Source organism: Pelophylax lessonae, assembly GCF_965119305.1.
Source record: "Pelophylax lessonae genome assembly, chromosome: 4".
NCBI classification, from domain to species: domain Eukaryota; kingdom Metazoa; phylum Chordata; class Amphibia; order Anura; family Ranidae; genus Pelophylax; species Pelophylax lessonae.
This window is the reverse complement of record NC_138771.1, coordinates 152,039,954-152,062,443: the sequence shown is the minus strand read 5'-3', so window position 1 is coordinate 152,062,443 and position 22,490 is coordinate 152,039,954. Positions and strand designations below refer to the sequence as shown.

Here is a 22,490-nt window from a genome sequence, read left to right as displayed (position 1 = left end):
ACACCAATGGTAAGAGGAGTAAGTGGAGTTGTAAGTGACACTGAAGGTGCGGTGTGATAGGTAAGATTCAAACCAACGGAGAGCACAGTCCCGGAGACCAAGCAAATGTAGTTTTTTGAGGAGGAGGGGGTAATTTTGCCAATTTATATAAAGTATTAAATGATTTTCTTTCACCCGTCTTTTCCTCGTCATCCATATGTAAAGTAAAACTAAGCTATTGACCTCTTTTAAAGACATATGGATATCTAATAGGACTGTTGATAACAATGACTGTGACAGCCTAAAGAAGAGGTGCAGGTTCTTTGTGGGCGATTCATCGGGGTGTCTGGAATCCTTCAGTCCCGGGTCACACTTGTGCGATGCAGGAAGGCTGCGAATCGCAAACGCACCCCTGGCAGTTCACACTGCCATATGCGATACGCAGGGGGTGTCAATTAAACATTAACGACACCCCCAGTTTGATCGCATATCGCAGTGCGATCTGACAGTTTGCACAGGATCTGATAGCACAAGTGTGAACCACTGTGCGATCCGATTCTAAAGCGGCTGGAAAAAAGGGTCCTGTGCGGATACAGTGCGAATTCAGCCATACAAAGTGTATGGCTGACTTCACATCCGCACATCCGATCGCATATATGAAGGAGCAGTGCGCTCCGAATTACATGCGATCGCCGCACTCGCACAAATGTTAAAGCGGGACGAAGAGCTGAAAGATCTGTTTTGCAGTTTATCTGTTTATTTTGCCTGTATAATAATTTTGTTTCCTTTTTGAAACACACTTTTTTATATCCTCAATAAAACCATGGTTTGTAACCATGCAATCAATTCTGCTTTCAGGTACTGAAAAATGTCGTGGCTTTGGTTATGTCACATTTTCCCTGCTGGAGGATGCCCAGCGAGCAATGAAAGAAATCAAGCAATATGATGGGAAAAGAATTGAGGTCTTGGTGGCAAAGAAAAAGCTTACTGAAAAGGATAAGAAATCAAAAAGCAAAGGTATGCCTGGCTACTTGTAATTGGAAAATAAAAATCTCTGTAGTGTCTGTTTTTAGCCACGTACTGTATGGATGATAAAACGATGTCCATGTATTGGTTACTTTTTTATTTTAGAGACTGCCATCACCCCCGTGGAAAAGAAGCCTAATGATGGCAAAGGACAACATAAAAAAGCAAGACTTATTATCCGAAACTTGAGTTTTAAGGTCAGTATTAAAGCATGCTACTTCTAATGGAGATCCTAGAATACTGTCCAATGTGATGAGACTTGAGCAGTGCTTGTAGTAATTGTGTACTGCCAGTATATTCAATAAGAGTAAATAAATGATTGTCATAGAGCAGAATGTACAAACAAGCTGTGAGTCATTTCTATGCAGCAGTACAGCCAAGAGTAGTCAAGGCTTTGGTGCCTCGTAAGTTCAGATTTTGCTGCTTTTATAGCACTTTAAAAACACACAGTTGTTACAAATGTTTAGTGCAAATCCAGCCTAACAATGTATTAATCCGGACTATTCTTTTTTTGTCTAATGAAAGTGTTTGCGGTTGAGGACTATAGGCTCTTGGCCATTCTTGCTAACCTAGCTTTTTCCTCAACAGTGTTCTGAAGATGATCTCAAGAAACATTTTTCTGCATTTGGAACGGTGTTGGAGGTGAACATACCAAAAAAGCCAGGTTTGTCCCGTCTCAACTTATGCAATTAGAAACCTGATTTCTGATGGTCAAAGCGGTTATTTTCAGTTGGATACCTATGTCTATCCAGACCTGTGTTTGAAATGACCCTGTACCCACTCTATGGGCCTTAAACTATATACATATTCTTAACAAGCAGTAAAAGGGCTTTTACAAGCCATCACACACATCTTTAGCTGCTTGTTCTGAGAAGTACTTTAATTTTCAAATATACCAAGGAAGACTCTAGTCTCACTTTCTAAAGCCTCGTACACACGCGTCGAAAATCGGCAGGGAATTTTCGTCCGATGACCGATCTGCCGATTTTCGGCTTGTTAGTATGATGCTTCCGTCAACCGACTCTGACTTTTTGGCCGAAAAAATTCTGGTGTGCAGGCTATAAAATTTTTGTCCGCCGTCAAAACACGGCCAATTTTCGTGCAGTCAGTACAGATTTCGACAGAGAAAAATCTAATGAGCAAGTCTGGGCATGCTCAGTGAAGAAACGCAAAGAAAGCAAACCAACACACGACATCACTTCTGAAGTAGAATTTTGTCGGGCGAGAAAATTTTTGTGCAGTCTAGGCACATTCCAACCAACAAAACACAACTCTGGACAAAGAATGGATGATCGGTCGGCCGATAATCGTTGCGTGTGTACCAGGCTTAAGGGTTTATAGAAACGCCTTCTAGCAGACTGCCAAGAACTGCTCTCCATAGAAAAAAAACTTGACGTTTTTTTGGCCTGTAGATACAATACAGAAGTACATATTTTAGGGCCTCGTTCACAGGGGCGCTTACACTGTGCCCCCGTTTTTAAGCGATTGGAGCCACAAAGTGCTGCATGCAGGCAGCCCATTCATGTCTATGGGAATGCAGCAGCTGCATGGACACAGCTTTTTGTCCCAGTTTGACATCCATGTGGTTCAGCAGCCCTGAACAGAGCGTGAGCATTCTTTGCCACTCATCCCTATCTGCATGGCTGTCTAAGGCCTCATTCACATGGGTGCTTACACCCCATAATGTGTGACTGGGGTCACCAGTTGCTGCATTCAGACAGCACATTCAAGTCTATAGGAATGCAGTGGCTGCACAGACAATGCTGCTCATCCCAATTTGACAGCTTTGAGGTTGAGCGGCCCAAATGCACACTTTCTGCATTTACCCACATGGCTGTCTAATTGGAACAAGCAGCAGTGTCCATGCAACTGCTATGTTCCTATAGAAATGTATGGATTGCCTGTACGCAGCGCCTGGCAGCTCCAGGTGCTTGAGCCACAGCCCTTTCACGTATTACGGTTATAAGCACCCATGTGAATGAGGCCTTAAAGACTAAAAATGCTTTAACGTTCGGGCACAAGTTTTCCAAGTTGTGTTCTTTTTTTTTTTTTTTGCTTTTCCCGTGATCCCTCAAGTTGAGCTTTTGAACATTGAGATGACAGGGACATGCCAAAGTGCCAATTTGAGATCAGAATATAGTTCTTTTTTGCACACCTGCTCTGTCAGTGCCTGGCTCTGCAGTGTTCCCCCCATGGGATTTCAGTGCAAATGTCTGGTGGCTTTAGGAGGCTAAAGGTAGAGAGCGATGCCAAAATTTAAAGAAAAAAAGAGCTGCATTGCTATGTAGTGCCATTCAGACAGCATTTATGGTACCTCCTTTATGAATTCTACCAAGCTGTGAAGATCTGCCTTAACAGATTTTACAGCACTTGGGAATCATTTAGATCAATGAATGGAACATGGGGTAGAAAAGAAGCCATTTAAAATCTTTATGTAAACTACTGATGTGAATATATTGTCTGTATTATGCATCTAAATCAGGCATGTCCAACCTGCGGCCCAGAGACCCAGGCAATGCGGCCCACTGCCCCCTGACCTTGTGTTTTTTTTTTTTTTGAAGGAATTCAGGTTGGGGGCACGGCCACAGTGGCTTCCAACTAACTGTAGGCAGAGGCTGCCTCAGAAGGGATCATCCTCTAGTTGTGATAAATTAGTGCTGGGGGGGCAGCATGGGAAGGGCGCGGTGGCGTTTTATTACTTGTATACCTTAACTATACTATATTTTTTATATGCGGCCCGAGAAAATTTCTCTACACTCAATGTGGCCCAGAGAAGCCAAAAGGTTGGACACCCATGATCTAAATAGCCGTTTTTGATATCTTGTTTATTGGAACATTCTTTTTCAGATGGGAAAATGCGAGGCTTTGCGTTTGTGCAGTTTAAAAACATGCTGGAAGCCAGCAAAGCACTAAAAGACACGAACATGAAGAATATAAAAGGTAGGAGTATAAATAACATTAGAATATGTGGTGATATAAATGTTAATTCTAAGAATAATAGGAAAATCTCCCAAGAGCTGTGACTGTTCTCAATACAGTAATTTGTAGAATTTCTTTAAAAACTTTCAAGCTCTAACCATGGCTATGGTAAAACTTCAAAATTGCCATATTTTTTTTTATTTATTTTTTTTGTAAATCGGACATTTCAGGTCTCCATAGAGTTCGCCCCCTCCCCCAGCTATGTTTTTTTTTCTTTTTTCCTTTTTTTTTTGTTCCCTCACAAAGTGTACAAGCTTCTACAGTTACTGGGTTTGCTTCCCACCCCCCTGTACACCTTGATATTTAACATAGTTTAACAGCAGAAAAGAAGAGTAACTTATGGAGAAAAAGGCTTCTCATTATCCTACTACCAAGATGGCTAAATGTGTGCAAAACACATTCTTTTACACTTTTAATAATTATATACAATATAATTATTTGTGTACAATTTTTTTCTACTTGAATGATAAAAAATATAAGCACTTGAGTTTACTGTAATGTCTTCCCTCTACAACGATATTTATTTATTTTTGATTAGTAGACAAGATGGTATCCTGATTGTTTAACAAGTGGGCTTTTAAGGAATTGAAGTCAAACTAAATGTACTGTATTCCCATTTTTACTGCCCTTTTAAAAAAAATAAATACATTTCTGAAAAGGTGTTTTATTTATGATTTGAAAATTTTTAACTTATTGATTATATTTTAGACTTTTGGCCTGCTTTTTCTGAACACTTGTGTTTTGCAGACCGTACGGTTGCTGTTGATTGGGCTGTAGCAAAGGATAAATATACAGCTACCCAGGGAGCAACTGCCAGTGGTAAGTTGATTGTTTAAATGGTTTACCTAAAATGAAGGTCTTGTGGTCTGTTGTCTTTAAAAATCTAAAGTGTTTCTAAGGTTTAAAGTGTTGTGTTTTTTTTTTTTTTTCTTCTTCCCCTTAAAGTATAGCTAAAGGCAAAACCTTTTTTATTTTTTATTTTTTTTGTATAGAGTGAATAAATCCCAAATTTTGGGTTGTCCCCAGAAAGGGGTCCATCTTCCAATAGGGACAATAATTCTGGTGACCATTACGGTTAAATTAAGGGGTCCCGAAGACATTCCCTTAATTTGCACAATATTCTCTTTCTGATCCTCCTTTGGCTGTAGGACAGGAAGTGATGGTAAATTTTCCTCAATGGGACAAATATCGCAAAGATGAACCTAACTGGGGTTATAACTATGCCTTACTCTATCCAAAATGAAAAAAAGTTTTGCCTATAGCTCTACTTTAGCAGCTTATGTGTTAAAGTGGTTCTAAAGCCGTGTGTGTTTTTCCCTCCCTTCATGCCTTCGTGCATTAAAGTGTTACTAAACCCACAACAGTAAAATCAGTCTGTATATGCAGTAAAGCATGCTTGCTATACTCACTGTGGAACCTAAGGGGTTAATCCTCTGCGTGGTGTAAAAAAGCTGCTTGATCCTGGCTTCTCTAACCAACTCCCATTCCCCCCCCCCCCGCCAATGATTTTCCTGATCAGAGCCTATGAAGTCAGGCTGCACATGCTTAGTTTGGTGTGTATTGCTAGTTTTTTTTTTTTTTTTTCTTCTGCATATGATCAGCACAGGGCCAATCAACACTGTCCAGACAGAGGGTCGGGGTTCTTGCAGTCTCGTAGCACAGTCAGAAAACTCCTCCTACAAGCTTAAACCAGTGCTTGGCTGGACATTGATTGATAGAAGTCACAAGACTGCTATAACTACTGATGAGAAAAGTTATTTTGCAGTTTATATTTACTTAATTAATTGTATTTCCATGTTCTGTGTACACTGGGAGACCAGATATAGTGAATGCAGGGTCCTGGGTTTAGTAACACTTTAAGGTAAAAAACCTTCTGTGTTGCATGTTTACTCCCCTCACTCCCCTTATACTTTCCGGATCCAGAGATGTGCATGAGAGCTGCGGCTCTACCCCGCCCCATTGGCTCCCGCTGCTGTCAATCAAATTCTGTGCCGAAGGAGTGGGGGGCACAGCCTAGCTGCCCAGTCTGTCACACAGGGGCCCCTATAGGAAGCAGTTTCCTATGGGGGCACCCTCCAGAGAGGAGCCTGGATCGCTGGCAGGGGACCCCAGAAGAAGAGGCTCAGGGCCATTGCACAGAGCAGGTAAGTATTTTTGGGGAAGAAAACAAACCATTAATGTTACTTTTAACGTAAAAAAAAAAAAAAAAACTCTCACTAGCTGCCTGGCTTGGGGGTAAGCCTGATTGTGTGCCCCTAGAAAAACTTGTGCTATATGGGGGAACATACAGAAGTGGAGGAGCAGACAGTGCTGGTGGGGAACCCCTAAAGAGGAGGAAAGGACCGTTCTGGGCTATACCATTGCACAGAGCAGGTAAGTATAAACCTCCTTTATTTTATTTTAAAACAGTTGGACTTTACAACCACTTCAAATCTAACACATCAAACAAATCTTGTACAGGCAAGAAGCAGATGCTTAAAGGGTCTCAGAACTTCAAAGTGATCAATGAACAGAAAGTAAAGAGCAATGGCCACAATGAGCCTGTGAGAAGTTTTAACCCATCTGCATTCAGGCCAAAATTTAAAATGTACAGTTAAAAAAAAAAAAAAAAGCAAGCTGCTGAAAGTTTTACTATTCCACTGGCCATTCCTTGAATCTTCTTTCTTTGAAAATCAAAGTTACCAGCAGAACCAAGCCCTGTAATTGAGAAAAATGCAAACCGCTATCATGATTGGTTCTCTATTGAATTTTTAAGAAACCTACAATGTTTCTTTTAGAAACCAAGAAAAATACTAAGCTGTGTAAACCAGAGGAGAGTGATGAGGATAAAGGAGAAACTGCTGCCTCAGATGAAGAAGAAGAAGAAATACCACTGAAGAATGAAGGCAGTTCTGCAGAGGAGGGGGAGACTACAAATGATGAAGAACCAGAAGAGAAGTCTCCTAAAGCAAAAAGGAAAGAAAACAGGCCGTGAGTGCAAAACAGTTAATGTATAGTGTGATAAAAAAAAAAGTTTTTTTTTTTTTTTTTTTTTAGGGGGTTATAGCGCAGTGAGGTTCACTTATTGCTCTATCCAAAAAATACTACAGTGACTACAGGCATCCCTACCCTTTTTAAACTGCTGACCCGCACTACTCAGTGGAAAATAAGATCTGGGTGGTAATGTCCTAAACAGTGGCGGCTGGTGCTCAAAATTTTTGGGGGTGCGCAAACAGAAATATGTAATGGGCATTGCTTTGCGGCAAAAAAACGCTGTAAAAAATTGCGTGACTTTGAGGTCGCAAAACTGTGAAAGGGGCCTTCAGTAATTATATAGTATAGTGTGCCCCCTTTCAATGCACAGTGACCAGCGTACGTGCCCCCTTTCAATGCACAGTGACCAGCGTACGTGCCCCCTTTCAATGCACAGTGACCAGCGTATGTGCCCCCTTTCAATTCAGTGACCAGCGTACGTGCCTCCAATGCAGAGATCAGCGTGCTTGCCCCCTTACTTACCTGGAGCAGCAGCTTCTTCTCAGTCCCGGTGACCGGCGGCGAGTCTCCACGAGTCCTTCCGCTCCCGCCTCCTCCTCGGCCAATGGCATGGGGTTTGCCTTGCGGCCAACCAGGTAGAGCATATCGGACGCGCTTCCTGATTGGCCAGGAGGAGGATCGGTGTGACAATAGCGAATTTTCATTCCCTATTGTCACACATTGGTTGGACTCGGGACGCACTGCTCTGCACCCCGGGTCCATCCTTTGCATCGCCCTATTAGAACCTCTGGCTCTAATCAGGTGATGCCAAAAAAAAAAATCCCTTTGAACTCCATGCGCCCGGCGCCCCTACAGGCAGATTAGGGGGCCGGACGCATGGATGGGGGGGGGGGGGGGCGGCGCCCCTGCGCCCTCAGTACACCGGCCGCCACTGGTCCTAAATGCCTTCTGTATATTTAACACCTAAGATATCTATCATATGTCCATTTCCATATACATTGTAATATATTGGTATGTATATGTACATAATATTTTCCATTCTCGTTTTGCGTAGTTGGGTGGAGCTTTAGACTACTTGTCACATTTTACAGACGCTTTTCTTTCTTTGAAAGTGTACAGAACTCATTGAATCAGATCATTGGGGTTTATTTACTAAAGGCAAATCCACTGTGCACTGCAGTTGCACTTGGAAGTGCAGGTATGGAGTTTACCTTTCCTCTTCAGGTCGGGGAATGGTGACTGCCGTGTGTCCCCACACAAAATGAGGAACATGGCTTGGTGACAAAGCAATTATATCCCCCTCTTTCTTTACTGTGGCTAATATAATTCTCTCTAATTGGTCACTGTACCTAGCAAATGTATATTGGGCACAGCCTGATTGGATGAGTCAAAGAAGGTTGCTGTTCACTACATGTGAAATATGGTCAGGGAAAATAAAAGGCTGACCTTTTTTGAAGTGGAACAAATTACAGTAACCCCAACACAACACTTAATACTTAACACATTTCCTTTAACTGAAATATATTTTATACATAAATATATATTACAATATTATTTACAGCTGTTGATTTAATATAAAGCCATTATGTATCATATAGTGCACAGTGGATTTGCCTTTGGTAAATAACCCCCCCCCCCCCCCCCTTGACTCCCTTTTTTTTCTATTTGATGAGTTGGGATTGTTCTCTGTTTGCCTCAAAGCAGTATTGGGGGGATGTTCCTTTTAGTTTACCCAGCGTGCTTTTGGAATTTTTGGTCTTGTACCATTTAAATTTTATTAAATACAAACCATTAAAGTGGCTCTGAAAGTTTAAAATTTCAAAACCACTAAATAAAAAATGTTATACTAGAAGTATGTAAATAGAAGTATGTAAATAAAAGCTCAGCAGAGGCACAGCTTTGCAGCTGCGCTTGAGTATATGCCTGGCACTTGACTTGAAATATATATATATAATTAAAAAAAAAAAGAGAGACCTATAGTGCTGGAGAACAAACTAGTGTACATAGGCTTTGAAATCAGTTTGTGCTTTGATTCCTCCATACAGGCCATTTGAATGCTTGCTAAATGCATATCTCAAACATCAATTTGCATCATCCCAATGAATGTCTGTAGCGAGACCATTTATTGCAATTTCGTTGCTGTTAAAATAATTAAAAAAAGAAAATGAAACTTCTCGATCCCTACAGAGGCAGCAATAAAATCTTTCTCTGTCTGCATAGCCTTACGTCACTCCCTTTTAAAGATCCAAGCTTTGCAGAAGAATATTCAGCATTACCCACTTAATGTAAAGTGGTATTTTCTGACAACCTCTGTTGCGGTTTCCTCCCCTGGCCCTTTATCACTGCATGACGCAAGGGCCAGAAGAAGAAACTTCAGTGTGCAACAGGTGACCAGACATCTGACGCACCCAATAATAGGCTGAAGATCTTTCAGCAAGCTTACATCTGCAATGAAGCAGAGTTTGGCAGAACAGGTAAGTATTGATTTATTGCTTACTTTGCAGGGGTGGCTTAATTTTTTTTTTCATTAGATGACAGAGAAAATTTAGAGTTGGGTGATGCCCTTTATTGGCAATATTGGCACATTATTAAAGATGCAAGCTTCCCTTCTCTTAAGACTTTATACATTTCTCATGAAATGTATAACGCACGTAGATGGGATCAAAGGCGTTCCAAAAGCTTGCATCTTTATTTAAGCCATAAAGTGTATCAAATTCCAAATTCTCCATACATTATTCAATAGTTAACACAATACTCAATGAACAGTCCATTGGTCCAGATGAAGGTGAAAAAAACTATTGTAACCCTGGTTGTTGTTGTTTAGTCGTGTCCGACTCTTGGTGACCTCATGGACCGTAGTGTGCCAGGCTTTTCTGTCCTCCGCTGACTCCCGGAGTTTGCTTAACTTCATGTTCATTGTTTCGATAATGCTATTTATCTATCTTGTTTTCTGTCGTCGTCTACTTTTTTCCTTCCAAGTTTCCCAGAATCAGGGTCTTTTACAGTGAGTCCTCTCTTCGCATTAGGTGACCAAAGTATTTGTTTCAGCTTCAGTATCTGTCCTTCCAGTGAATATTCAGGGTTGATTTCCTTCAGTTTTGACTGGTTTGATCTTGCTGTCCAAGGGACTTTCAAGAGTCTTCTCCAACACTATAGTTCAAAAGCATCAATTCTTTGGCATTCAGCCTTCCTTATGGTCCAACTTTCGTAGCCATAGGTTACTACTATAGCTTTGACTTTGCGACACTTTGTCATTAGGGTGATGTCTCTGCTTTTTTTATAATAGTTGTCTAGGTTTGCCATTGCTTTCCTCCCAAGAAGCAAGCATCTCTTAATTTCATGGCTACAGTCAGTCTGCCGGGATCTTGGAGCCTAGGAAGATCAAATCTGTCACTGTTTCCATTTTTTTTTCTTCTATTTGGGTGATGGGGACCGTTTGCCATGATCTTAGTTTTCTTAATGTTAAATTTTAGACCAGCTTTTGGCGCTTTCCTCTTTCACCTTCATTAAGAGACTCTTTAGTTCTTCACTTTCTGCCATTAGTGTGGTATCGTCTGCATATCTCAAGTTTTTGATTTTTCTTCCTGCCATCTTAATTCCGGCTTGTGATTCATCGTCCTGGCATTTTGCACGATATGTACTCTGCATATAAGTTAAATAGATAGGGTGACTGACAATATACATCCTTGCCGCACTCCACTCTCAATTTTGAACCAGTCAGTTGTTCCATGTTCTGTTGCGTTCTGTTGCTTCTTGACTTAAAGGGTTTTTTTAGAAGACAGGTGTGGTTGCCTGGTAGTCCCATTTTTTTTTTTTCAATATTTGCCACATCTTGTTGTGATCCACACAAGCGAAGGTCAATAATAGCCAATAAAGCAGAAGTAGACCTTCTTCTGGAACTCCCCCACTTTCTCCATGATCCAGCGAATGTTGGCAATTTGATCTCTAGTTCCTGTCTCTTTGAAATCCAGATTGTACCTGTGGTAGCCCTCGGTTACATGTTGCTGAAGCCTAGCTTGTAGTATTTTTCAGCATAACCTTGCTAGTGTGTGAGATGACTGTGATCGTACGGTAGTTTGAACATTCTTTGGTGCTGCCCTTCTTTGGTATCTGAATGTAAACATACCTCTTCTAGTCCTGTTGCCATTGTTGAGTTTTCCAAATTTGTTGGCATATTGAGTGCAGCACTTAACAGCACCCTTTTTAGGATTTTAAATAACGCTGCTGGGGTACCATTATTCCTGCTAGCTTTGTTATTCGCAATGCTTTCTAAGGCCCACTTGACTTCACTCTCCAGGATATCTGGTTCAAGGTCAGTGATTGCATCATAGTGGTTATATGGGACATTCAGATCTTTCTTGTATAGTTCTGTGTATTCTTGCAAACTCTTCTTTATCTCTTCTGCTTCTGTCAGGTCCTTGCCATTTTTGTCTATCGTGCCCATTTTTGCATTAAACTTTCCCCTGATATCTCCAATTTTCTTGAAAAGCTCTCTAGTCTTTCCAATTCAGTTTTTTCCTCTAATTCTTTACATAGTTTTTGTTTAAGAAGTTATTTTTGTCTCTTCTTGCTATCCTCTGGAAGTCTGCATTCAGTAGGATCTATTTTCCCTTTTGGCTGCTGCCTTTGTTCAGATAGTCACTTTGCTTTCTTGCATTTCTTCTTTGGTATGGATCTAATTGCTGCGTCTTGTACGATGTTACACACTTTGTTCCATAGTTCCTCAGGCACTCTGTCTCTATAAGATCTAATCCCTTAAATCGATTTGTCGCCTCAACTGAGTATTCACAAGGGATTCGATGTAGATCAAATCTGAAATGTCTAGTGGCGTTTCCCACTTTCTTCAATTTTAAGCCTGAATTTTGCCATAAGAAGCTCATGGTCTGAGCCACAGTCAGCTCCAGGCCTTGTTTTGACTGGCTGAATAGAGCTTCTCCATCTTTGGCTGCAGAGAATATAATCAATCTGATTTCTGTATTGACTGTCCGGTGATGTCCATGTGTAGAGTTCCCCTTTTGGTTATTGAGAGAGTGTATGTTATTAACAGTGTGTTCTATTGACAATTTATATTTGCCTTTGTCCTGCTTCATTTTGTACACCAAGGCCATATTTACCTGTTATTTCGGATATGCTTTGACTTCCTACTTTAGTATTCCAATCTCCCATTATGAGAAGGATATCATTTTTTGGAGTTAGTTCTAAAAGGAGTTGTAGATCGTCATAAAAGTGGTCAGCGTCCTATACTTCAGCATCTGAAGTTAGTGCATAAACTTGGATTATTGTGATGTTGAGTGGTTTGCCTTGGATACGGACTGAGATCATCCTGTCATTTTTTGGAATTGTACCCCAGTACTGCTTTTCTCACTCTTTTTTTTTTTTTTTTTTTTTTTTTTTTACTTTTCTTTTCTCACTCGTTAACTAAGCGCACTGCACCATTTCTTCTGAGAGATTAATGTGTACGGTAGTAGATATTGTAGTCATCTTAAGTTGAATTCATCCATTCCAGTCTATTTCAGTTCACAAATTCCCAGAGATATCGATGTTCAATCTTGCCTTCTCCTGTTTGACCACATCCAGCGTACCCTGATTCATTGATAATACGTTCCAGGTTGCTATGCAGTATGCTTCTTTACAGCATCTGACTTTCTTTTCTATCCTACCATCCACGGCTGAGAGTCCTTGCAGCTTTGGCCCAGCCATTTCATTAGTTCTGGAGCTACTTGAAATTGCCATCCGCTCTTCCCCCAGTAGCGCATTGGACACCTTCCCATCTGGAGGGCTCATCTTCCGGTGTCATAAGTTAGCTTTTTGTTTCTGTTCATGAGCTTTTCTTGGCAAGGATACTGGAGTGGGTTGCCATTTTTTTTTTTTTTCTCCAGTGGATCACGTTTTGTGAGAATTCTCTGCCGTGACCTGTCGGTCTTGACTTGGCCTACACGGCGTAGCTCATAGCTTCACTGAATTACGCAAGCCCCTTCGCCACAGCAAGGCAGTGATTTCATAAAGTTGACCTAGCATCTAGTCACGAAACAAATATTTTGTCTCATTAGTTAAAGTGATTGTAAAGCCTAAAATGTTATTTCATTAAACCAATAAATGTGTCATACTTGCCTTGCCTGTGCAGTGCCCCCCCCCCTTCTTGAGTGTCCACCATAGGGTGTGTGTGTTCCCAGGCTACAATTTGAGGCTATTCACACACACACACACACACACACACACACACACACACACACACACACAGCCCAGCTTTCCAAGAAAACTAAATACTAAACAAGTATAAAGTATATCAGATTTTTCATTTGCATTTATGTAACAAAACTGAGTAATTTTAGATTTGGTGCAGAGAAGATGCTCATAGTGAAGATGAAGAGGCAGGATAGGAGACATCTGTGTAGCAACATGGGATATAAAAATGTGTGCATGTTTTGAAGTCTCTTTCATGTGTACTTTAATTTGTGTGGCTTAAGTCAATTTTAGTGGACATCTCAAATGTCATAGGCTTTCCATTCCTGTTTGGATGATTTATTATTATTAATTTTTAAGTTTGATTCATGGATTGTTTGTAATTCGTATTTTAACTATTAGCTCTGTTAAAAAAAACATGAGGAATGATGACAGTGAGGAGGAGGACAGTGAGGAGGAGGAGGAGAGTGATGATGATGATGATGATGATGATGATGGTGATGGTGATGGTGAAGATGAAGCAGAGGATAACGAATCTGACTCTGGGCAGGAGAGTGGCACTGACACTGAAGATGATTTGTCAGGGGACTCTGATTCTGAGAGTAAGAAAAAAGGTACAGTTTAAAGTTGTGCTGTTATGTTGGATGTGTAAGTCTAACTCACTGAATGGCACCAAACATAACATCCTGTTTCTTTACAGAAAAAGAAAAGAAAAAGCAATTGCCATCTGATGTTGGTGAAGGCAGAACATTGTTTATCAGGTGAGCTTCTCCTACAGCTAATCCTGAATCTGTTTGGAAATTTGGTTATCTTATTGATTTAATAAATTATTTTAAAGGGGGATTTGTTAGGCCAAGTCAGCTGAGTCTCCTATTCAGTACGGAAGAGAGACATTTAACAGCACCTAAAAATGGTGCTTGATTAGGGGCAGAGCATCTCTGCAGTATTGCGGTGCTATCTTTACCCCAGAACTGCATAATTTCTGGTAGACACGGCCTTGCATTCTGCATGGGAGTTTTTTTAAATCTCTCACCTTTACGCCCCATATGGACTATAGCGATTTTAACATTTTTGCGATGAACTGGTTTATTCAGCAAAGCCTTAGGCCCCTTTCAGATTGGGCGTAATCTGTCCAAGTGGATCCGCTTCCTCAGCGGGGGATCTCTCCACTGATCCTTGATAAACAGGTGGATGACAGGTCTGTGTCTGCTCTGCATAGCAGTTAAAGCTACTAAGGGGTTTAATAGAGGAGGTGCTTGTGTGGGTTTTTTTTTTTTTTCTTTTTGCTGCACGCCAACATCCTGACTTAAATTTAAGAATTTTAAGACCTCATTCATTGACACGGGTGTACCTATCCATCCACCTGTGCAAAGGGCCTTTGCCAGCACAGGATGTGCAGGCATTCCATGCATCCATGTGCAGGCAGGTCCCATTCATGTCTATTGGGACACAGCAGCATTATGGACTCTCACTCACATGGCTATTAAATTGGGACTAGCAGCTGTGTACCTACCTCTTGCATCTTGTGGAGACAAAAACTGCCCTTCACACAGGTGTATGGATAGTTACATTATTGCGCATGAGGCCTGAAAGCTGGGAATTGCTTGCAAGTGGGACGGGGATGCAGCAGTACAGGTAGACCCACAAAGAGGACCTTGTATGTAATTGTTCTCCTAGAGATGTTTTGTTGCAACTGTGGGGAATCCCGGTTTAGTTTTACTGGCACATATAATTTGACCCTAAAGACCTTCACAGAAATATATTTAAAGGTGAATATTTTTAATGGAGGAGAAATAAGCAATGAAAGAGTTCATTTTTTTTTTTTTTTTTTTTTTTATACACTCACTGTAGCTATGACCAAATTCATAATGCAACTGACCATAGAGACCAAAATCTGGAAATATTGGCCCTTTTGGGAAGGGGTAGCAGAAAAGTGAATTTATTTATTGTGACAAATTTCATTGAAATTGTAAAGAACTGTTTTTAGAGCACTTGTGTTGTGAACTCTCAATGCACAATACTTTTTGACCTTTTAGGAACCTGTCTTTTAACTCTGAGGAGGAAGACCTGGAGGAATTGCTGCTCAGATTTGGAAATATAAAATATGTCCGCATCGTGGTTCATCCTGACACTGAGCACTCTAAAGGTTTGCACACTAACTTTAAATGTATTTACAATAAAGGCCCGTACACACGTACCGATAGTTGGCCGAAAAGCGGCGGCCGACGACCGATCTGCCGATTGTAGGCTTGTTAGTATGATGCCTCCGACAGCCGTCAGCGCACATTCTGCCGACAAGAATCTGTCATGCAAGCATTAAAATTTTTGTATGCCGACACCATAGCGGCCGATTGTTCGCCAGTCAGTACAGAATTCGGCCGACAGACCGCAGATTTGCAAGACTGGGCATGCTCAGAAAAAAAAACCACAGGGAAAGTTAACCATTACATGACATCACTTCTGCAGTCGGCTGTAGTCGGCGGACAAAATTCTTGTGCTGTCTTTGCACTTTTCAACAGACACCGACAGCCCGGGGACAAAAGACGGCAGATCGTTCGCCGACGATCGGTACGTGTGTACGGGGCTTAAGCTGTGATGAAAACGGCCTTGAGTCATGTACCATAGGCTATTTTCTGGACAGTGGTTCAGGGGCAACGTTAAAGTGATATCCTTATGTTCCAAAAATAATCCATACACATTCACTACTTAATAACCTTGCAATCTTTTTTTCCTGAAATCGTTTCCTACTGTGTTTTTCTGACTCCTTGTAACATCCCATGTAAGCTTCTGAACTTCTCTTTTACCCCCTAACTTCTGTTTGGAACGAGCATCACAAGTTAGTTGCGGTCATTTGCACTGCTCTATTCACACTAAAAATCCAATAGTCCATCTTGGTAGCGAGCAAGAGAGGGTGGTTACATATGGTGGGACCATAAAGAGGGAATGTGGCCACCCTCTAGAATAGAAGGTACTTTTTCGAATTAATAATACAGAAGTAGTGCTTTAAGTGTTAGTTTAGGCTTCATCAGTTTGTGAAAATTGTTTTATTACTTTGTACATTATAGTTCAGCCCTCCTATCTGCTGATTCTAGGTCACAGGAGAGCAAAAGTAAGGGCACTCCTGTGAGCCAAAAAGTATGGCCATAAGAACCTTCTCTTTTAGCATAGGTTTACACTAATGCAGTGCAGGAAATTCTGCACTCTGTGCGCATTTCCTGCAACGCATTCCAGCTGCACTGCCTGTGTTATCCATCGCGCTTGTCAATACAAAGTTAACAGCACCCCAAACGCAAATCACAAATTAGGTGGGTTTCCTTGCACTTAATTGCATGGTACAAAACCACCATGCAGTCGGGTTGTGGTGGTGCTCCAGAAAAAGGTGCACGTACGTTTTTGGTGTAATGCAGGAACATTTGAGCCCATTCAAAATGAATGGGCTCAAATCGCACGGCACTGAACCACATGTGAATTGCACAGGAATGCTGTGCAGTTTATAGTGTGAATGGAGGCTTAAACAATCTGTGTGGGGTTCCCCTCTAAAAATCGAATCCATTCTGGAAGGTCCCTTTTTAGGGCGCTCTCTGATATCTCCCTCTTCTCCAATGTGAATGAGTAAGGGGTATAGAGTTTCCCTGAATCTTCACTTTTGCAATGCATATAGAATGACTTTTTAAACTTTACAAAACTTACCAAAACGTCAGCCAAACATATATAGCATCTGCTGATCCTCAGTGTACTCTGGCCACACATGATTGTGCTCCAGCTATCATCTGGAAGTAAAGAGAAGGTCTGGGAATGTGGGGTACGGATATACAGTAAATTAAACCAACATCCATGTGACCATTCAGACCATGGATGACTGGTTACCACATATGGGTAGCTACATCTCCGGACATTTTACTTACCTTGACAGTTTTAGGGCTGTCATATGTGGCCAGAGTACAGTGCTGATCGGATCCACATTGTTTTGGTAAGATTTATGAAGTTTAAATGAACAAAACGAATAAAATACTTTTTCAAGGTGTGAGGTGTAACGCATGCAGAAAAGCAACTAATGTGCGTTTCATTAAAATGAACATGTTGCATTCTATTGCACTGCACATGTACACAACATTTTGGTGTGAATGACTCAAAGAACCATTTTTTCTCTTTCGTTAATCGATGGACACAGCTCCTTATCTTAATAACCATTGGGTTATACTGTCCCCTACAGGAGTAGTACACTAGGAGTAGTGCACTAGGCAGAAAAAGAACCTGGACACGCCTATGGGCAGTCCCAGGGTCTATACTCCCTCTCTTTGCTATAGGTAGGTTTTTTTTTTTTCCTGCCTAGTCCGAAGTAAGACCTAGTTCCTTGCTGGGATCCCTGGTCCAGGCAATTTTTTTGTTCTTCCTGTGAGATGTACAATCATATATGCTGTGGCTGTGTGGGTGGTCTGGTCCACCTCCTGGGGTGGGGGCAGTGCGCTATACTGGTGACTGGTCGATTAGGTGTGCGGGGCAGGGGGTTGTACCTGGAGGGGGGCTACTGCCAGGGCCCCTCATCCTGCCTGGGTCTCTCCTTGAGGCCTAGAGATCTCTCCTGGGTCCCTGGAGGCCTTGTGGGGCTGCCATTTTGCGGTAGCCTGTGTTTCTATGCATGGCATGACAGTGGAGCCCTGTGGGCAGCGATTTTGGCGGTGGGAGCCCCTCCTTATCCCCTGCTGCTGACTCCTGGATCTTTTCACTTCCTGATCGCCATGCTTGGAGTGCAGATTATCCTGGTGGCTGCAGGTGCCTGTTTCTGCTGGGTGGTGAGTCTGGTGGGGTCCTCTCCTTCTCTGCTGAGGATAGCTTGGTGCTTGTGCCTGGCGATGGGGTGGTGCTGCCAGCGCGGTGGGGAGTTTTCACTTTGCAGTGTTTCACACTTTTTGTGGGGTCCCCCTGGTGACTCATGGAGTCTTTTGGAGCACCTCTCCCCACCTGATCCCCTCTCTGAGGCTGAGGGGCCCTCTGGGTCCCAACCATCCATCAATGCACTAATGGCAGTTCTGGAGTCCCTTGTGTCCCAGGTGGAGGTGGCTTTTGGGCGAGGGGCTGGCAAAAAGCGACCCTTTGGTCTCGCCTCTGCTCCTTGGGTCTTCACAAAAGTGTTAGCCCCGGTGCTAGCTTTGTTACACCAAAAGGGGATCGTGGTACTGGGCTACTTGGACCTCCTTCTGCGAGCGGAGTCTCCTACTGCTCGGGTGGACAACCCCGAAATCACCATACGAAGTTTGGCTGGATTCTTAATTTTTGGAAGTCCTGCTTTGGTTCCATCCACAAAGCTGGAATATCTGGGTCTGACTCTGGACTCTGCCTTGGCCAGAGTGCTCCTTCCTCTGGACAAATTCCAGATATTGCAGGCTGCAATTCGTCTCTTGCTGTCTAGCAGATGGTCATCCCTCTGGTCTTGCATGCGGGCACTGGGCCTGATGGTGTCCACCTTCGAGGCGATTCCGTTTGCAGTTTCATACAAGGTCCCTGCAAAGGGATATTCTAGCCAAATGGGACAAGACTCCGCAGTCTTTGGACATCTGATCCGGCTGAGCCGGGGAAGGAAGGAGTCCCTGATATGGTGGCTTTGTGCTTCAGCTGGGAAAATCTTTCCTTCCCTTTTGTATTGGACAGTGATCACCACGGAAGCCAGCTTGTCCGGCTGGGGAGGCGTCCTCGGCAAACATTCCGCTCAGGGGATCTGGACACTGGAAGAGTCCAGACTACCGATCGATGCCCTAAGCATGTCTGCCGGTCACTCGCGATCTCCCTGTGGAGAGGGAGAAAGGCAGGTGGCTAATGTAAACATAGCCGCCTGTCATTCTCCCCTGTGTAAGAACAGAAATCATACTGTCCTGCTATGTAGGATCGTATGTCTGTTACACCACTAGCCACACACCTTTACAGTTAGAAGCACGCCCCTAGGGACACACTTAACCCCTTGATCACCAATAAAGTTAACCCCTTCCCTGCCAGTGTCATTTTTACAGTAACAGTGCATATGTATAGCACGGATTACTGTAGTAATGTCACTGGTAATCCCAAAAGTGTCAAAAATGTCAGTCAAGGGTCCGATCTGTCCGCCGCAATGTCGCAGTCCCGCAAAAAAAAAATCGCAGATCGCCCCCATTACTCGTTAAAAAAAAAAAAAACACCAAAAATGACAAAAAATTTTCCCTTAGTAAACGCAATAACTTTTGCGCAAACCAATCAAAATACGCTTATTGCTTTTTTTTTTTTTTTTTTTTTTTTTTTTTTTACCAAACATATGTAGCAGAAAACAAATTGGCCAAAAATGTTTAAAAAATTTAGATTTTTATATTTTTTGTTTTTGGGAATTTCATATAAAAAATTGTTGTTCTTTTCAAAATTTACGTTCTTTTGTTTATAGCGCAAAAAGTAAAAATTGCACATTTGATCAAATACCACCAAAAGAAAGCTCTGTTTGTGGGGGGAAAAAAAGGATGTCAATTTCATTTGGGTACAGCGTCGCACAACTGCGCAATTGTCTGTTAAAATCATGCAGTGCCGAATCGCAAAATAGGGCCTGGTCAGGAAGGGGGTAAAATCTTCCGGGGCTTAAGTGGTTAACGAGTGGGCTAAACTTTTACGCCAGGAACTGGAGGAGAAACTGCTTCCATTTGCATTTGCGGAGCTTGTAGATCAGTTGATCCATGGGCTACAGTATATCTGTGATGCCTCTTTGGATGTGGCTTCTTTGATTTTAGGCTGTCCTGTATCAGCAGTGGTCCTTCGGCATCTTATCTGGCTGATAATGCTGGTCTGCGAACCAGACTTCTAAAAAGGCTTTATCTGATCTCCCTTTTGTGGGGGGGTCACCTATTTGGAGCTTCCTTGGATGATGCATCATTAAGGGTCTCACAGGGGGGAAAAGTATTCCTCCTTCTGCAGGCTACCGAGGGCAAGGAGCCCGTCGTAGATGCGGTCCATTCTTCTCGGCTCATAAGAGGCCTTTTTCATCCCTCAAGGGATAAACGTCCCTCAGGGCCTCACCCAGGAGGTTCCAAGAGGACCTGGTCTGGCAAGCTCTTCCAGACCTGCGGACAAGGCTTCCTCTGCATGAAGGGGCGCCCTCACCTGTATCTGGGGTGGGGGGACGTCATCACTGATTTCCGGGTCCGTGGACCTCTCTGGTACAGGTCAAGTGGGTCCACAAAGTCATTCGGTCCTGCTACAAGATCGAGTTTCGGTCTTTTCCTCTGAAAAAAGGTTCTTTCCTTCCAACCTGTACTTGTCCCCAGATCGCTTACAGGGTTACTTTGGGGCAGAGCAAGCCTTGTTACTTCATGGTGTGATTGTCCCGGTTCCTGCTTCGGAATGTTTTCAGGGGTTTTAATCAAACCGGTTTATAGTTCCCTGGAACGAAGGCAAGGTACGTCCAATTCTGGACGTCAAAGGCGCCAAACTGCTTGGTGCGGGTACAGAAGTTGCGAATGGAGTCCATTTGCACGGTAGTGGCGTCCCTAAATCTGTGGGATTTTCTTGCTTCTGTCGACCTTCCAAATGGTGCCGGTCACTAGTGCTTCCTCTGCTTTGCCGTGGGCGAGGAGTATTATCAGTTTGTGGCGTCACTAGCCTGTGGGCCCGCTCCCCAGAGCCTCAAAGGCTAGTGACGTTTATATACGTCACTTTGCCTGTGAGGGGCTGACCGCCGCAGTATATCTTGCCGCGGTCGGCAAGTGGTTAAGGATCGCCTAAAGGCGGACATCATAATTTGTGAGCTGGAGTTTGGCTTAACCTTTTTAGTGTATCTAAATTTACTAGTATATTTAATACTCCCCTCTCCCCCAGACTGACAATACTGCTGTCTGCTGTGCCTCCCTGTGCTCATTCATCCAGAGTGGGGACAGGGGGTGTGTTACTGGCTAGATCACTAGATGAAAGCAGAGGGGGAAAAAAAAGCTTAAAAAAAAACTAATGCAGACCCCCCACATCTAAAGATTGGTAAGCTGCAATATATTTTCCTTTTTTTTTTTTTTTTTTTTTTTTTTTTTTTTTTTGGGTTTAATCTCACTTTAAAGCGGTAGTTACTTTTTAGTTTACTACCAGAAATTATCCCCTGTGCAGGTTTAAGTCCTAATATACTAGTATGCACTGCATACTAATACATTATGACAGACTTGCCTAAAAGTGGAACCCTTTAGTGCTGTGCTTTCACTGCTCCCCGGAGCTTCCATCTTCACCTGGTCTTCCTTCTGGGTTTCGAATCTTCACTAGTTTATTGGCGGGGCAGCGGTGATGTTTACACGCGAGCATGGGAGTCCCATCGCCACGACATACAGAGCGTGCCGTAAATGTGGATTGAGCTATGCATGTGCGGCTCTGATCACATTCTCCAATTACTGACGGGGGAGGTTTATGATGGAAGAGCTCTCTGGGTTATTTTCTGTTTTATAAAAGGCCTGCCTGTTAGCGGATTTTGCATTTAAGTTTACTACCACGTTAACTAGTTTATTTGGGCCAAGCTAGCTCAAACAAACTATTTCATACACGAACGTGTGCCTCAACTTCACACAGTATACAGCCGTGCTATGTGAACTTTCCGTTCCACACCCAGAACAATTTCAATTTCATTCAGAGGATACAAAGCTGCCTATATGGCTGAGACAGAGATTGTAATATCATCTACTCGCCTCTCCACCTATCAATCAAAAAGCTTTGTATTCAATCAGTGAATACAAAGCCGGCTATGAATGGCGGAGCGCCGCTCACCCTGACTTTTTTTGGTCCAGGTGTGTAATGGGATGTTTGAGTCTCATAGCTAAAATACAAGGCTGTATATTGTATGTAACTGAGGTCCAAACAAACTGGTTAAAGTGACAGGAAAGCTGGAAATCATCTTTAACATGAGCAGGTTTCACAGAGCAGGAGATGTAAACCCATCGGTTTGGGGGACTGCGGAATGCTTACATTGGGACACCTCATTGGATTCAGGCTAGTAGATCAGTCACATCAGTTCTTTCATTTTACTTTCTCTATACATAGGTGTCAGCCTTTACTAGTAAATCCTATTCTACTGAGAAGTACAGCACTAAAGCTTTGTAATTTATGACAAACTTTATTTTAGTTTTTGAAGCTTTTAATTTCCCTTTTATTTTAAAGGTTGTGCCTTCATCCAGTTTGTGGATAAAGAATCTGCAAAGAAATGCCTAGTGGCTGCCAAGGATGAATCTGAGGTATGGCAGCTGGACTCGTACAACTCGCCTGTTTATCATATCTTACACAAATTATGGAAATTTAAAAGATGAATGTGTAAAATAAGAAACAAACTCCTTAGCCTTCTGCGCTAAATTTTTTTTTTTTTTTTTTTTTTT

At 42.4% G+C, this 22,490-nt stretch overlaps 1 protein-coding gene across 1 annotated transcript in view; it reads left to right on the top strand.

The window, feature by feature from the left end:
- The window catches only part of RBM28 (RNA binding motif protein 28), a 53,200-nt gene that overhangs the window by 8,696 nt on the left and 22,014 nt on the right, over positions 1-22,490 (top strand). The window contains exons 2-11 of the mRNA XM_082255540.1: positions 838-996; positions 1,111-1,202; positions 1,594-1,669; positions 3,853-3,945; positions 4,732-4,803; positions 6,762-6,954; positions 13,543-13,754; positions 13,841-13,901; positions 15,177-15,286; positions 22,279-22,352. Coding sequence (XP_082111666.1) covers positions 838-996; positions 1,111-1,202; positions 1,594-1,669; positions 3,853-3,945; positions 4,732-4,803; positions 6,762-6,954; positions 13,543-13,754; positions 13,841-13,901; positions 15,177-15,286; positions 22,279-22,352 — 1,142 coding nt within the window. The remainder of the gene's footprint in view (positions 1-837; positions 997-1,110; positions 1,203-1,593; positions 1,670-3,852; positions 3,946-4,731; positions 4,804-6,761; positions 6,955-13,542; positions 13,755-13,840; positions 13,902-15,176; positions 15,287-22,278; positions 22,353-22,490) is intronic.